Below are 13,334 nucleotides of genomic sequence, written 5' to 3' on the forward strand. Positions count from 1 at the left end.
GACACAAACCAATCCCGCACCCTTCCCGACCCTCGTACTGCGCGCGCACACCGCGAGCGCCTGGAGGGCCAGATTCCTAGGTTACCACTAGGAGAAGGAGGTATTTGAGGACTCCTGGAGGGACACCAGTATTGAACCGAGATCAAAGTTCTTTCCCAAAGCATCCAGCGGGGCCGGTGGGAAATGTAGTTCAAAGCTGTAAAGGCACCACGGGGCAGGAGGCGCGCTGAGGCGGGAGCGCGCCGCTCCGCAGGGCGCTAGGGGGCAGAGTGCGCAGGCGCAGACTGGCGGTCGGAGGTGACGGCGGTGCCCGCGGGCCGGAGGCGGCGGGTGGTGGCTGGCACGGTAACGCCAGGCGGCGGGTGGGAACCTGGGCTGGGGAAAGCGGGAAAGGAAAAGGGAACCTAGGCCAAGAAAGCCGGGAAAGAAAGCGCGAGTCCTGGCCCTTGAGAGAGCGAGAGTGGAAGCGAGAATCTAGGCAGAGGAAGGAACCGGGAGCCAAGGCCAGGAACGCCGAGGAGGGAACCGGGAGCTCGCCCGGCCGCGGTCCAGGCGGGAGAGCGCCGAAGAGGGAACTGGAAGCCCAGGCGGGTCTGAGCTCAGCGTGGGCGGGAACTGTGTTTGTCCGTCACCCCCCACCCCCCACCCGCGTATGAGGAATCCCCAGAGAGCGCGCGGCCCGGCACACGCGGGGGTTCCGTTTGTGTAGTTTTTTGTTCCCGTCCGTGTGTGTATTTGGGCAAGTGTTACTTCGGTGACGTTGTGACACCGATTGGTTGCGAAAGTGAGAGGTTCTCTGTCTAATTTTTAAAATAGGTGCGAGTCGATTTGTGTTTTAAGACTGTATGCGATTTTGGAAAGACGACAGTAAAGGGCTTGTGAGATTTTGCTACTTTGTGAATAACCCTGAGATTATGCATGACGTATCTGTGATATTGTAGTAAGTGCTATAACTGTACGTATGTCTACTTTTTGAAGTATTTTGTGTGCACAGATCGCGGCTAATATGAATGTGGCTTATAGTGTAACTAGATGGGACGCTTGAGAATTGGGTGCATGATTATAGTTAAATATGTATTGTTTAGATTATCCGAATATTGGTTATTTTATATGCCTGTAGAATTTGACTCTGGAATTTAAACAAGTGAAAAAAAAATAGAGATTTTTTTAAATGGAGAGATGAGATAAAATAATTTTCAGATGGCAGGATAGTATATTGGGAAACCCTGTATTGACTGATGACTAATATGTTGAAACCAGAGGCTGGTTACACCAATTAGTGCACCAGTGGAGTCCCTGGGCCTGGCCTGCACCCTCTCACAATCCCAAATTCCACCACCCCTCCCCATCATCTGGGGAGTAGGGACCAGTGTCTGGCTGAGTCCCAATCCGCAGGACCCCAGCAGCAAGCTAACCTACCCTTCCCAGCCTCTACCCCCTAGTGGTCAGTGTGCGCCATAGCTACCGATGGAGATGTAGATTGGTGGCTTAGACTTTTATATATGTAGATAGATGAGTAGACCCAGAACTGACACTCTCAGAATTTCCATTTGGGTGTTTTTTTGTTTTTCCCCCCCCTTCCTGCTGTTGCTGCTGCTGGATGAATTCCTGGGAAGATTTAATAATTTCTTCAGTCATTCTGAAGACAATAAAAAATCTGTTTAAGCATCAGTCCCATCTTACAATAGTCATTTAGCTAAGTAAAACATTCATTGCAGAAATTAATACTTCAAAACTTGTTTTAAAAGCAGAAAACTGTCCCTCCTGCTGGAAACCTGCAATCTTCTCTAATTCCTCAACCTCTATTTTGTCTCCTCTTTACTCCTTCTAGGTGGTTAGTCTCCAGTTAGAATGGATTGGAAGCTGGAAAAGGGAAGCGAAGTCACAAGTAGGGTCAGGAAGAAGCTGGTACCTGTTATGTTAAACCGTATTTTCCGGCGTATAAGACGACACTGTGTTCTAGTAAAAAGCCTGCTCAGATTGGCCAGAGTCAGAGAGGCAGTCTATTAAAAAAAGAACTGGTGTTGCCTCGGAAGTGGGGGGTAGTCTTATACAGCGAATATAGGCCTAAACCTATGTTTTAACTGTAAAATTAGGGGGTCGTCTTATACGCCGGAAAATACGGTAATTTAGTGTAAGTCATCTCTTACCTTCTGGGAGAACCCACTGCTGGGAACTTCCAGATATACTTTTATTCTCATGTGCACAGCCACTTCTTCAGCTGCCTCCCCATTAATCTCCTCTGGATATGCAGTGGCCCATCTGCTCTGGTGGGGCTTGTCTCTCCAGTCAGTCCTCTTGGATAGAGGATCCAAACCAATACAGGCAGGCTCGTGCATGGGTTCCTTACCTAGAGCTCAGGTGAGAATTAGCTACGTTAGTCACTTTGCCCTCCTAAATCCTGGAAACATGAACAAGTTCCCTGCACATTTTCTCATCACTTTGGTTCCCAGTAGCATCAGGATGTGAGAGGCCCCTTTGTATGTTATCAGGAAGGGAGAAACACCCACTTTTCTTCCCCCTGGAAAACTGTTCTAAAAATAATTTACTCCCTTATCCCAGCTTTTCCAGCCAGTTGAAGTAGGGTTAAATTAATGGTAGAAAAACTATAGTCAGCTGCTTTACAAGACAGTATTTTAGAATGAGGGATACTTGTTTCACTCACCATCTTTGGGGCATCCGCTGAAGCTGAGGAAGAAGATTTCTGAATTACCATCCTGTTAAAAATTAACACTGACAACAATTAGAAAACTCGGAGGCTTACTGTGGGGAAGAAACATTAGCAAGGCATAGATGTGTGTGTGTGTGTGTGTGTGTGTGTGTGTAGCTGCATAGACATATAATAGATATAGATATATCTGAAAACATGAAAGTGACAAGTGGCTATCAAAAATATGAGATATAAAGGATTGCATGAGGTGTTCAAATTTTTAAAAAATATTCCTAAGAGACTTAAAAATAAGACAAGTAAAAGCACAGGAAGACACATATGATAAAATGTCCAAACTCCCAAACATTTCATGCAGCTCCATTAAAATTTCAGTAAAATTTTGAACTTTCTAAAATTTTGAACTTTCAGAAATTCTGAAAGAGAAAAATAATGAAGAGGGAAGTATTTAAATGTGTTTTAAAATTGTAATAACTGCAGAGTGATCTTGGCAATTATGAACACATCAGTGGAACTAAATATAAACTCTAGATCTAGTCACATACATAAAAGCAATAAAGTATATGATAAAGATGGCAGTTTTCAGTGAGTGGAGGAAATACAGGTTATTATATAACCAAATGGTCCATAGTCTTTTTTTTTTTTTCTTTTTAAGTTATTTTTGTGTGGGAAAAACACAAAGTCGAGTGAGAAAGTATAAAAAATTACTTTAACTAAATGCAGAATTAATTTCCATCTTTTAAAAGAGATCTAATATCAATCTAGAAAATAAAAATGATCTAATAGAAAAGTGAAAGAATTTTGAGAAAGAAGAAACTAAAGATGGTTTTAAACTTATGAAAAGAATTTTAACCTTCTCTCATAGTAAGAAAAATAAAAACTAGAAGCACAATTTATATCTGTTAGATAGGCAAGCATTAAGAAGTTTGTATCAGCAGTATTCATCAGGGGTAACATATTCTCATATATTGCTGGTGACAGTAAATGGTAGAGCCTTAATGGAGAGCAGCTTGGAAGTAGTTAATATTCAGTAGGCTACTTAGGCGAGAAAAGAAGGTGCTGGAGGGGAGGGGAGCTTTCCCAAAATTTAGCCTGTTGCGCAATAGCCTGTATCTCTGACTTTGGGGGTAAAATAAGAGTTGTCTAGCTCATCTCTCCACCCCCATACTGTTTATGTGGGATGTTCTCAGTTGACAAGGGCCAAACAAGGGAAATGGAGGCAATTTTAATTTAGCTGTAAGTATGTGTGTGGTGAAATATGGCATCTTTTCATCTTGGCTTTGCCTTCTTAGGAACCACCCCTTTTCCAAAGCGGATCCCAAAGGAAGACAGGTTTCTCTTGCAAATCTGAAAACCATGGCTCAGGTGAGATGATGGTTTCTCTCTGAAGTAGTTTTTTTTGTTTTGTGTTTGAAGGATATTTGAGCCTGTGTGGGATTTTTTGTTTGTTTTGTTTTAAATCCTTCTGCCTGTCTCTCCCTTAAGAGAAGTGTTTCTCAATTCTTTCCATATTGGCCAGATAAACATTTATCTTCTACAAGTGCTTCTTCTAATTTTAACCAGTGATTATACATTAAGAAGGTATATCATTCAACATCTTTCTCAGTCTTCACCCAGAAGCATTGCTGGGACTAAAATGCAATTCCTCAAATTAAATGAGAATAACCCTTGCCGGGGTTGCTAAATGGATAGAGTATTGCCCACATGCCAAAGGGTCATGAGTTTGATTCCTGGTCAAGGACACATATCTGGGTTGAAGGTTCTATCCAGGCCCAGGTCAGAGAGCACCTGGGCTAGAGAGCATGCAGAAGGCAGCCAATCTGTATATCTCACATTGATGTTTCTCTCTCCCTCTCCCTATCTCCCTCCCTCTCTTCCTCTTTTCCTCCCACCTTTCCATTCTCTCTAAAAAGCAATGGACAAAATATACTTGGGTATATTATACTCAGGCAGAGGGGGGCACATGGAGGCCTGAGGGCTCAGAGGTCAACTGGGACCTGCCCTTCCATGCCAGACACTCCCGCTTCGATTGCCATCCAGGCCTAGAGACTGCACCCATACATGAATTTTATGCACTGGGCCTTGAATAAATAAGTAAGTGAGAATATATTACTGCACAACCTGTCTTGCTTAGATAAGACAGTCAAGATGGATATGGAATTGATTGTGATTATTAAATGACAGGAAATCCTATCTTGAGGCTTTGAGAATCTGTGCTTGACAAATTATATACAGAATTGAGTTTCCTGTATTTCTGCTCGTTGATCCTTGAAGTTTGCTTATGGGTGCTAACAATTCCTAAAATGTGTGGCCTGCCAAAAATACTCCCCAGGATGTTAATGATGTTATAGATTTATTTCTATTTTAAAATTTCTTCTATTTCTAGATATATGCAGATGAAGGAGAGGTAATTGTATGTGATTAGGTCACCTACTGAACTGGAATTGTAACTCTTGACATAGTCTGCCCTTAATTTCAAAGAGAATAGTCTTGTTGTTTTCTTTCAGAACATTTATCTTTTTATGTGGATCTAGTAAATACTAGTGTTGCCCAGATTCTGTATTGGTTCGCTTTTCTTTACAGTTCTCTGTCCCTAGTCACAATCCACTACTGTTACTCTAATGATGCTCAATTAATTTCCATTGAAAACTGCTATTCTGAGTGTCAAAACTATATTCAATCTCCAAATAGATATCACCATTACCTGCATGTACCACATATACTTTAGGCACATACCCAAGATTTATTTATTAACTCCTGCCCATTCTATTTTGTTTCTCGCCTAGTCTGCTTATGGCACCAGCCCACCTACTAATACAGCTAACTTGAATTAGATGTATCACTTCTACTGCAAAACCATTTAATGTTGAATCTTATTCCTTCACTAGAAGCCCGGTGCACGAATTCATGCACCAATGGGGTCCCTTATCCTGGCCTGCAGGATCAGGCTGAAACCAGCTCTCTCACATACTCTGAGGGCTCCTGGATTGCGAGAGGGCACAGGCCAGGCCAAGGGACCCCACCGGTACATGGTGCATAATTGGACCCAGGGAGGGATGCAGGAGGTTGGCCAGCTGGGGAGGGGCAGAGGGTTGGTTCCAGGGCATGTCCAGCCCATCTCACTCAGTCCTGATTGGCTGGACCCTAGCAGCAAGCTAACCTACAGGTCAGAGCATCTGCCCCCTGGTGGTCAGGGCACATAATAGCGACTGGTTGATGGGTCAGCTGTCTGCCCCCTGGTGGTCAATGCACATCACAGCAAGCAGTTGAGCAGCCTTAGCATATCATTAGCATATTATGCTTTGATTGGTTGAACTGGACAACTGGACACTTAGCATATTTGGCTTTTATTATATAGGATAGGATTACCATTGATGTATATTTATTTGGGTGCCTCTTTCATAGCAGTCACTTGTCTTTCCATTTAACACCTTTGCTCCTTCTCCAGTCTTTTAAGCTCTCATTACAGTACTCACAAATCTTTGTGTTTAACTTTTTTTTTTCATTGTGACAAACCATAAAATTACCATTTTAAATGTATAACTCAGTGCCATTAATTCACATTGATGTATAGCCAGCACCACTATATCCAGAACTTTTTAAAATTTTTATTTTATTAATTACAATTGATGTTCAATATTATTTTATATTAGTTTTAGGTGTACAGCATAATGCTTAGAAAATTATATAATTTTGAGTTCATTCTTAATATTGTGTAAGAAGGTGATATTTCTTTTTTTTTTTGCAGGTATTTGTCCAATTTCCCAAAACTGATTACTAAAGAGACTGTCTTTATTACCCCATTGTATAGTCTAGACTTCTTTGTCATAGCTTAACCTACCATATACATATGGATTTATTTCTGAGCTCTTTATTCTTTCCATTGATCTATGTATCTGGTTTTATAGCAGTACCATGCCATTTTGATTACTATAGTCTTGTAGAATAGTTTATATTAGGTAGCCTGATATACCCAAATTTGTTCTTCTTTCTTAAGATTACTGAGGTGTCATTTTTGGTTCCATATGAATTTGTTCTAGTTCTTTAAAAAATGCATTGGTATTTTTATAGTCTTTGCATTGAATCTATAGATTGCTTTGGATAATATGGACATTTAACCCATGTTACTTTTTCTTTCCATGAGATGTATATCTTCAGTTTCTTCCTTCAATGTCTTATAACTTTATGCATATAGATGTATTGCTAGGTATTTTATGTTTTGATGCAATTGTAAATGGAATTGTTTTTCATTTTTCTTTTTGATAGTTTATTATTGCCATATAAAATTCAACTGATTTCTGAATATTAATTTTGTATCCTGCTACTTTACTGAATTCATTTATCAGTTCTAGTAGTTTTATAGTGGAATCCTTAAAATCCTCTCTGTATAGTATCTTTATGTCTTTCTTTCTCATTTGATGCCTTTTATTTATTTTTTCTGGCCTGATTGCTGTGGCTAGGATTTCTAATACTATGTTGAATAACAGTGGTAAACTGGACATTCCTGTCTTGTTCTTGATCTTAAGGAAAATACTTTTAGCTTTTCCCTGTTGAGAATAATGTTAGCTGTGGATTTGTCATATGTGGCATTTATTATGTTGAGCTCCATTCCCTCTATTCCCCCTTTGCTGAGAGTTTTTGTCCAGAAATGGATGCTGGATTTTGTCTAATGCTTTTTCTGCATCTATTCATATTAATATGATTTTGTTTATGTGTTTTATTATGTTAACTGAGTTTGTTTATGTGGCTAATCACGTTGACTGATTTGCAGATTTTGAACCATCCCTGCATCCCCAGAATATATCCCACTTAATCATGCTGTATTATCTTCTTAATGTATTGTTAATATTTTGTTGAAGATTTTTGCATCTATGTTCATCAGTATTATATATTGGCCTATAACTTTTCTTTTTTTTTTTTTTCTTTTTTTTTTTGTAATGTCTTCGTCTGGATTTAGAATCAGGGTGATGCTAGCCTCATAAAATGAGTTTAGGTGCCTTTTCTCCTCTTGAATTTTTTTGATTACCTTGGGAACAATAGGTGTTAATTATTCTTTGAATGTTTGGTAAAAGCCAGTCCAGGGCTTTGTTTGTTGAGACTTTTTTTTAAATTGCTAATTTGATTTTGTTGGTCATAATCAGTCTGTTCAAATTTTCTCTTCAGTCTTAAAAGATTCTATGTTTCTAGGAACTTATTCATAGCTTCCAGATTGTCCAGTTTGTTGGCATATAATTATGTTGGCTAGGGTTTTCTTATAATCCTTTGTATTCCTGTGTTTTAAGCTGTCACTTTTCTTTCATTTCTGACTATATGTATTGGGATCCTCTTCTTTTTGTTTTGATGAGTCTAGCTAAAGGTTTATTAGTCTTGTGGATCTTTTCAAACTGGAATTGTTAACTCTTGAAATATGTTTTCAAAGAACCAGCTCTTGGTTTTGTTTGTTTTTTAAACTACATATTTCATTTTATTTCCATTCTGATCTTTATTATTTCCTTCTTTCTGCTCACTTGGAGCCTTATTTGTTACAGTTTTTTCCTAGTTCTTTTAGGTGTAAGGTTAGATTATTTACTTGAGATGTTTCTTGTTTCTTGAGGTAGGCCTGACTTGCTAGGAAATTCCCTCTTAGGATTGCTTTTGCTGTGTCCCAGAGATTTGGGGTTTTTGTGTTTTCATTTTCACTTGTCTAAAGGTATCTTTTAATATCTTCCAGGATCTCATTGTTATTTGTTGCTTAGTAGCATGTTATTTAACCATCACGTGTTTGTGTGTGTGTGTGTGTGTGTGTGTGTGTGTGGTTGTTGTTGTTGTTTTCCTGAAATTAATTTCTAGTTTCATACCATTGTCATAAAAGATGCTTTAGCCCTGACTAGTTTGGCTCAGTGGATAGAGCATCAGCCTGCAGACTGAAGAGTCCCAGGTTCGATTCCAGTCAGGGACATGTACCTTGGTTGTGGGCATATCCCCAATAGGGGGTGTGTAAGAGGCAGCTAATTGATGTTTATAACTCTTTATCCCTCTCTCTGTAAAGAATCAATAATATATATATATATATATATATATATATATATATATATATATATATATATATATCTTTTTTTAAAGATGCTTTATATGATTTCAGTCTTCTTAAATTTGTTGAATCTTGTTTTGTGGCATAGTATGTTCCAAGTGCACTTAAAAAGAATGTATATTTTGCTGCTTTGGGGTGAAATATTTAAATATCAATTAAATCTACCTGGTCTAACGTGTCATTTAAGGCAGCTTGTTGGTAGTCTGTCTGAAAGATCTATTTACTGATGTTGATATGGTGTTAAAGTTTTTCATTTTTTAACTTGGAGTTTGAGTTTATCTTCAATAACAGTCAAATAAGAGCTATTTTGTGCTTCTCCGAGCAGACCTGGAAACCAACCCTTATTTTTTTATTCAACTTTATTGAGATATAATTCACATACAATGAAAATCACCATTTTAAGTGTAGAGTTCGTGAATTTAGAAAAATATATAGATCAATATAATCACTACAATAGTCAAGATTACAACATTCCCATTACTCCAAAAAGTTTCCTCATGCCCCAATACATCCAGTTGCTCCACTGCCATCCAAGGCTTCAGTAATCCTATATCTGCTTCTGCCATAAATTAGTTTTGTCTCTTCTCAAATTTCATATAATTGGAATAATAGATTATGTGCTTTTCGAGGGATTGGCCTATTTAACTCAACATAATGTTTTTCAAATTCATTCATTTGTTGTGTATATGAGAATATTCCTTGTATTGCTGAATTCCAGTATATGAATGAATAATATACCACAATTTGTTTATTCCACTCACTTTTTGGTAGACATATTTTCCCCACTTTTTTACTATAATGAATGACACTTCTATGAACATTTGCAAAGATATTCTTTGCATGGACTATATTTCCATTTCTTTTGGGTAAATACCTAGTTGTGGAATTAGTGAGTTGTATGACAAATGTATGTTTATCTTTATAAGAAACTGTTAAATTGTTATGCAAGGTTGTGATACTTCACATTCCCACCAGTGATATATGAGATTTACAGTAGCTTCATAGCCTCACCAACACATGGTATGGCCACTTCATAACTTTATTAGTCATCCTTGTAAATGTGTAATGGTGTTTCATTATTGTTTTAATTTTCATTTCCCTGATATGATGAAAATGGTGAGCATTTTTCTGTTATTTATATAATCTGAGTTCAGAACTTTTGCAACTTTTGAGTGGATTGGTTGTTTTCTTATTCTTCTGTTTTCAGAGTTCTTTATACAAGTCTTTTGTCTGATAAAAGAACTCTGAATATCTTTTCTTAGTCTATGATTTGATTTTTTTATTTTCTTAGTGGTGTCTTTCAGAGCTGAAGTTTTTAATTTTAACGAAGCCCAGTTTAACAAGTTTGTTTTTTTTTTTTAATTTTATGATTCATGCTTTTAGATTTTTCTTTTAAGTGTATAATCTATTTCAACTTAAACCTTTTGGGCCGAAACCGGTTTGGCTCAATGGATAGAGCATCGGCTTGGGGACTGAAAGGTCCCAGGTTCGATTCTGGTCAAGGGCATGTACCTTGGTTGTGGGCATATCCCCAGTAGGGAGTGTGCAAGAGGCAGCTGATCGATGATTCTCTCTCATCGATGTTTCTAACTCTCTCTCTCTCTCTCCCTTCCTCTCTGTACAAAATCAATAAAATATATATTTTTAAAAACTCTCAACTTAATCCTTTTGTATGCTTGTAAGGTAGAATTGAAGTTCCTCATTTTTAATGTATTTTTAAATTAATTTCAGAGAGAAAGGGACAGGGAGAGGGAGAGAATCATTAATCTGCTGTCTCCTGCACACCTCACACTGTGGATCGAGCCCACAACCTGGGAATATGCTGAGACCAGAAATCGAGCTGTGACCTCCCACAGAACCATGCTGGTGGTCTGATTTATCTAGTTACTAGAGGCCCGGTGCACGAAATTCATACAAGGGGGGGTGTCCCTCAGCCTAGCCTGCACCCTCTCCAATCTGGGACCTCTTGAGGGATGTCCAACTAAACTGGCAGTTGGACATCCCTCTCACAATCCAGGACTGCTGGCTCCCAACTGCTCGCCTGCCTGCTTTCCTGATTGCCCCTAACTGCTTCTGCCTGCCAGCCTGATCATCCCCTAATCACACCCCTACCAGCCTGATTGATGCATAACTGCTCCCCTGCCTGCCTGTTTGCCCCTAATTGCCCTCCCCTGCAGGCCTGGTCACCCCTAACTGCCCTCCCCTGCAGGCCTGATCGCCCACAACTGCCCTCCCTTGCAGGCCTGGTCCTTCCCAACTGCCCTCTCCTGCTGGCCATCTTGTGGTGGCCAGCTTGTGTCCACATGGGAGCAGAATCTTTGACCACATGGGGGCAGCCATATTGTGTGTTGGAGTGATGGTCAATCTGCATATTACTCTTTTATTAAATAGGATAGGATAGAGGCCTGGTGCACAGGTGGGGGCCAGCTGGTTTTCCCTGAAGGGTGTCCTGGATCAGATTGGGGGTTCCCTTGGGGAATGGAGTGGCCTGGGCAAGAGGCCTGTGGTGGTTTGCAGGCCAGCAATGCCCCCTATTGACCCAAGCAGAGGCCCTAGTATCTGGGGTTTATTTATCTTCTACAATTGAAACTTTGTAGCCTGGAGCGGAGCCAAGCCTTCTGCTTGCTCCGTGGCGGCAGCCATTTCTGTTGGGACTTATGTGCCTTCTATAATTGAAACTTTGTAGTCTTGAGTGGACAGGTATGCCAGCAAGGGCAGGCGGAAAGCTTGGCTTCCTCTGTTGCCGGGGAAACGCCTCCCTCATGCTTTCTGTGGCTGTAGCCATTTTGGTTGGGTTTATTTGCATATTTGCTCTGATTGGTTGGTGGGTGTGGTTGTGGGCCTGACTTGTGGAGCAGAGTGATGGCTAATTTACATATTACTCTTTTATAATGTAGAATAGATACTTATTTATTGCCATTTTTATCATTAAAAAATTTTTTTATTGATTTCAGAGAGGAAGGGAAAGAGAGAGAGAGAGAGAGAGAGAGAGAGAGAGAGAGAGAGAGAGAGAGAGAGAGAGAGAAACATCAGTGATGAAAGAGAGTCATTGACTGGCTGTCTCCTGCATACCCTCTACTGGAGATCAAGCCTGAGACTCCAACATGTGCCCTGACTGATAATTGAACTGTGACCTCTGTTATGCCTAGATTTCAAGATCCCCAAGGACCACCAGGGAGCCGAGTCCGATGTAAAAACAAAAGAGCCTTTATTCAAACTCGAGTCTGGTCTCCCTGTCTCTACCGACGCAGCGGCACAATGCAAAGAGCCCCGGGCTCTGAAAGTGTGGTCTTTTTATAGGTTTTAGGGTTGGGTGGTGGGGTGATGCTTGGACCACTGAGTTGGCTAGTTCTGATTGGTGGGGTGAGGGCCAGGGTCCAGTTACACTGGGTTACTCCCCTCTGTATTTCTATTGGCTGATTTAAGGGTGGGTTGGGTAATTGATACATTTTGTGGTCTTTCTCAGAAAGGGGTTATGTCAGAGACATAGTTATATCAGACAATTACACAGTACAAAACGGAGTCAGTCCTGCTCTGCCCTTGAAAGAAGGCCTACCTGCTAGGAAGGGGCCATGAGACTGTATCTCAAGGCCTGGACTGGTAACTCTATATCTATAGTCCATGGCCTCTCTGGAAGCATGCTCCAACATTCTCACTCTCTTACAATCTCCTGGTTCATAGGTTGACACTCAACCACTGAGCCACGCCAGCTGAGTGCCATTTTTATTCTTTATGCCTATGTTTCTATATATATTCTTCTTTCCGAAGTCCCTTTAACATTTGTTAGAATGCTGGTTTGGTGGTACATGACTACTTTAGTCCCTTTTTTGGTCTTGGAAGCTCTTTTATTTCACCTTCTATTTTTAATGATAGCCTTGCTAGCCTTTACCATGTTGGGGACGTTTTCTGCCATTATTTCTTCAAATAGGTTTTGTCACTTTCTTATCCTTCTGGTTTTCCTATGATACAGATTTTGTTATATTTGGTATTGTCCCAAAGTTCCCTTACATTGTGGTCCAGCTTTTTCATTATTTATTTCACTTTGCTTCTCCGATTGAGTGAATTTTCTATACACTTTCTTTTAATTCATTGATTTGATTTTCAGTTTCCTCTACTGTTTAATCTTCTCAGTGTATTCTTTATTTCTGCTATGTCATTCTTCAAACTTCATAGTTTCTATGTCTTCTTTCATGGTGTTGAGCATCCTTATAACCATTACTGTTAATTCTATATCTGTTAAAATGCTTATCTCCCTTTCATTTAACTCTTCTTCTGGAGAATTCTCTTGCTCTTTCATATAGGGCCTATTTCTTTGTCTCCTCTTTTTGGTTGCCTTTTCATGCCTTTTTTTTTTTTTTCTATTTATTAAGCAGGTTATCTATGACTTAAACTACTGTTAGTGTGTTTTCTGTAGTAGGTGTCTTGGGTGTTCATTTCCTTGATCTTCTGAGCTGGGTGCTCTAGAAATATCCCTTCTGCTGAAACTGGTTTGGCTCAGTGGAGAGAGCATCAGCCTGCGGACTGAAAGGTCCCGGGTTCGATTCCGGTCAAGGGCATGTACCTTGGTTGCGGGCACATTCCCAGTGGTGGGTGTGC

At 40.0% G+C, this 13,334-nt stretch overlaps 1 protein-coding gene across 3 annotated transcripts in view; it reads left to right on the plus strand.

Moving 5' to 3' along the window:
- Positions 1 to 271: 271 nt before the first annotated feature.
- The window catches only part of ZNF567 (zinc finger protein 567), a 59,730-nt gene continuing 46,667 nt past the window's right edge, over positions 272 to 13,334 (plus strand). The window contains exons 1-4 of one of the 3 annotated variants that reach the window (XM_045582493.1): positions 360 to 650; positions 1,832 to 1,918; positions 2,126 to 2,134; positions 3,961 to 4,033. In XM_045582493.1, the coding sequence (XP_045438449.1) occupies positions 4,025 to 4,033 (9 nt within the window). In that variant the 5' untranslated portion in view covers positions 360 to 650; positions 1,832 to 1,918; positions 2,126 to 2,134; positions 3,961 to 4,024. The other 2 variants (XM_045582492.1, XM_045582494.1) reach the window with 2 other exon arrangements.

The sequence above is a fragment of the Pipistrellus kuhlii genome, unplaced genomic scaffold (assembly GCF_014108245.1).
Source record: "Pipistrellus kuhlii isolate mPipKuh1 unplaced genomic scaffold, mPipKuh1.p scaffold_m20_p_17, whole genome shotgun sequence".
In the NCBI taxonomy this organism is placed as follows: domain Eukaryota; kingdom Metazoa; phylum Chordata; class Mammalia; order Chiroptera; family Vespertilionidae; genus Pipistrellus; species Pipistrellus kuhlii.